Source organism: Chrysochloris asiatica, unplaced genomic scaffold (assembly GCF_000296735.1).
Source record: "Chrysochloris asiatica unplaced genomic scaffold, ChrAsi1.0 scaffold00020, whole genome shotgun sequence".
In the NCBI taxonomy this organism is placed as follows: Eukaryota; Metazoa; Chordata; class Mammalia; order Afrosoricida; family Chrysochloridae; genus Chrysochloris; species Chrysochloris asiatica.
In genome coordinates, this window is record NW_006408538.1 from 2910550 (window position 1) to 2911943 (window position 1394).

Genomic DNA, 1394 nt, shown 5'->3' on the forward strand with positions numbered 1-1394 from the left:
GTTTAACAATTAACAGAGAATACATAAGACTTAAGGATAAAATGCTAAAACTATATAAAAGGACATAAAAAATGAATCTGAATATATATGGAAGATAGTCCATATCCTTGGTTGTATTGACTTACTAAATTTAAAGCTATACATATTCCCTAAATTTCTTGAAGAATATAATGAACTTACTCTACAATTCAAAAACAAATAGATAACCTCTCTCTTGGGTCCTCGCTTCCAAGATGACAAAGAAAAGGAGGAATAATGGTCGTGCCAAAAAGGGCCGCGGCCATGTGCAGCCTATTCGTTGCACGAACTGCGACCGCTGCGTGCCCAAAGACAAGGCCATTAAGAAGTTCGTAATTCGAAACATTGTAGAGGCAGCTGCCGTCAGGGATATTTCCGAAGCGAGTGTCTTCGATGCATATGTGCTTCCCAAGCTGTATGTGAAACTGCATTACTGTGTGAGCTGCGCCATTCACAGCAAGGTGGTCAGGAACCGCTCTCGTGAAGCTCGGAAACACCGAACACCCCCACCCCGATTTAGACCTGCAGGTGCTGCCCCACGACCGCCACCACAGCCCATGTAAAGAATTGAGCCCTTAAAAGGTTGCCGTAAAACTAGCTTTCCAAGAAAATAAAAATTAAGCTTTGTGGCGTGTTAAAAAACAAACAAAAAAAAACAAATAGATAAGAGAAATCTGAAATAAAGAACAGAAAAGGACAACATATTCTACCTGATACTGACAACCGTACACTTTCAAGAATAAACAAAACAGTTAAGATAAGCCCTGGACTGCAGGATTGGTTTGAACTGCAAGATTGGCATTCAAACTCAGCACCAGCTCCTCAGAAACCCTATACAGGCTCGCTATGACTTGGAGCAAACTCGTCAGCACTTAACAACAGGACAACATCAAATGCCCTTAAATATCTGTACCTGGGGAGTACTGGTGTGGCGCTGTGGGTTAATGTGCTGGGCTGCAAAGTCATTTGAGCCTCAAGGTCAGCAGTTCAAGCTCACCAGTTGATCCTTGAAAACCCTGTACAGGGTCACTATGGGTCAGAACCGACTTGATGGCACTTAGCAACAACAATCTCTACCTGTATTCCTACAAAGAAAGAAGAGAGCAAGAGAATGAAGCAGAAAAATAATGTTAAAAGAAAATTTCATTTATTCATAAAGATTTCCTCTGTCTTAAATGAAACCTCGGAAATACAAATCATAGGGGAAATTTTCTTCACTGAGGGCATCAAACACAGAAGCATTCAGAGTAAATGTACTCCAAAAAGTGGGTACATCCAGAGATTACTGAATAATCCCTCACACCTGTGCAAGATGGGCAGGCTAAGGCAGTGGAAGTAGAGTGCTTAGTAGATGATGTAGAAAACACTGGCTCACT

At 41.4% G+C, this 1394-nt stretch overlaps 1 protein-coding gene across 1 annotated transcript; it reads left to right on the top strand.

Moving 5' to 3' along the window:
• Positions 1–233: 233 nt before the first annotated feature.
• LOC102814656 (40S ribosomal protein S26-like) lies at positions 234–592 on the top strand. Its single transcript, XM_006835801.1, has one exon. It carries the CDS (start codon positions 234–236, stop codon positions 579–581), a length of 348 nt encoding a protein of 115 aa, XP_006835864.1. The 3' UTR covers positions 582–592.
• Positions 593–1394: the final 802 nt, after the last annotated feature.

What these genes read in the sequence shown, in the direction of transcription:
- LOC102814656 (XM_006835801.1), top strand. Translation starts at nt 234, where the DNA reads ATGACAAAGAAAAGGAGGAATAATGGTCGTGCCAAAAAGGGCCGCGGC.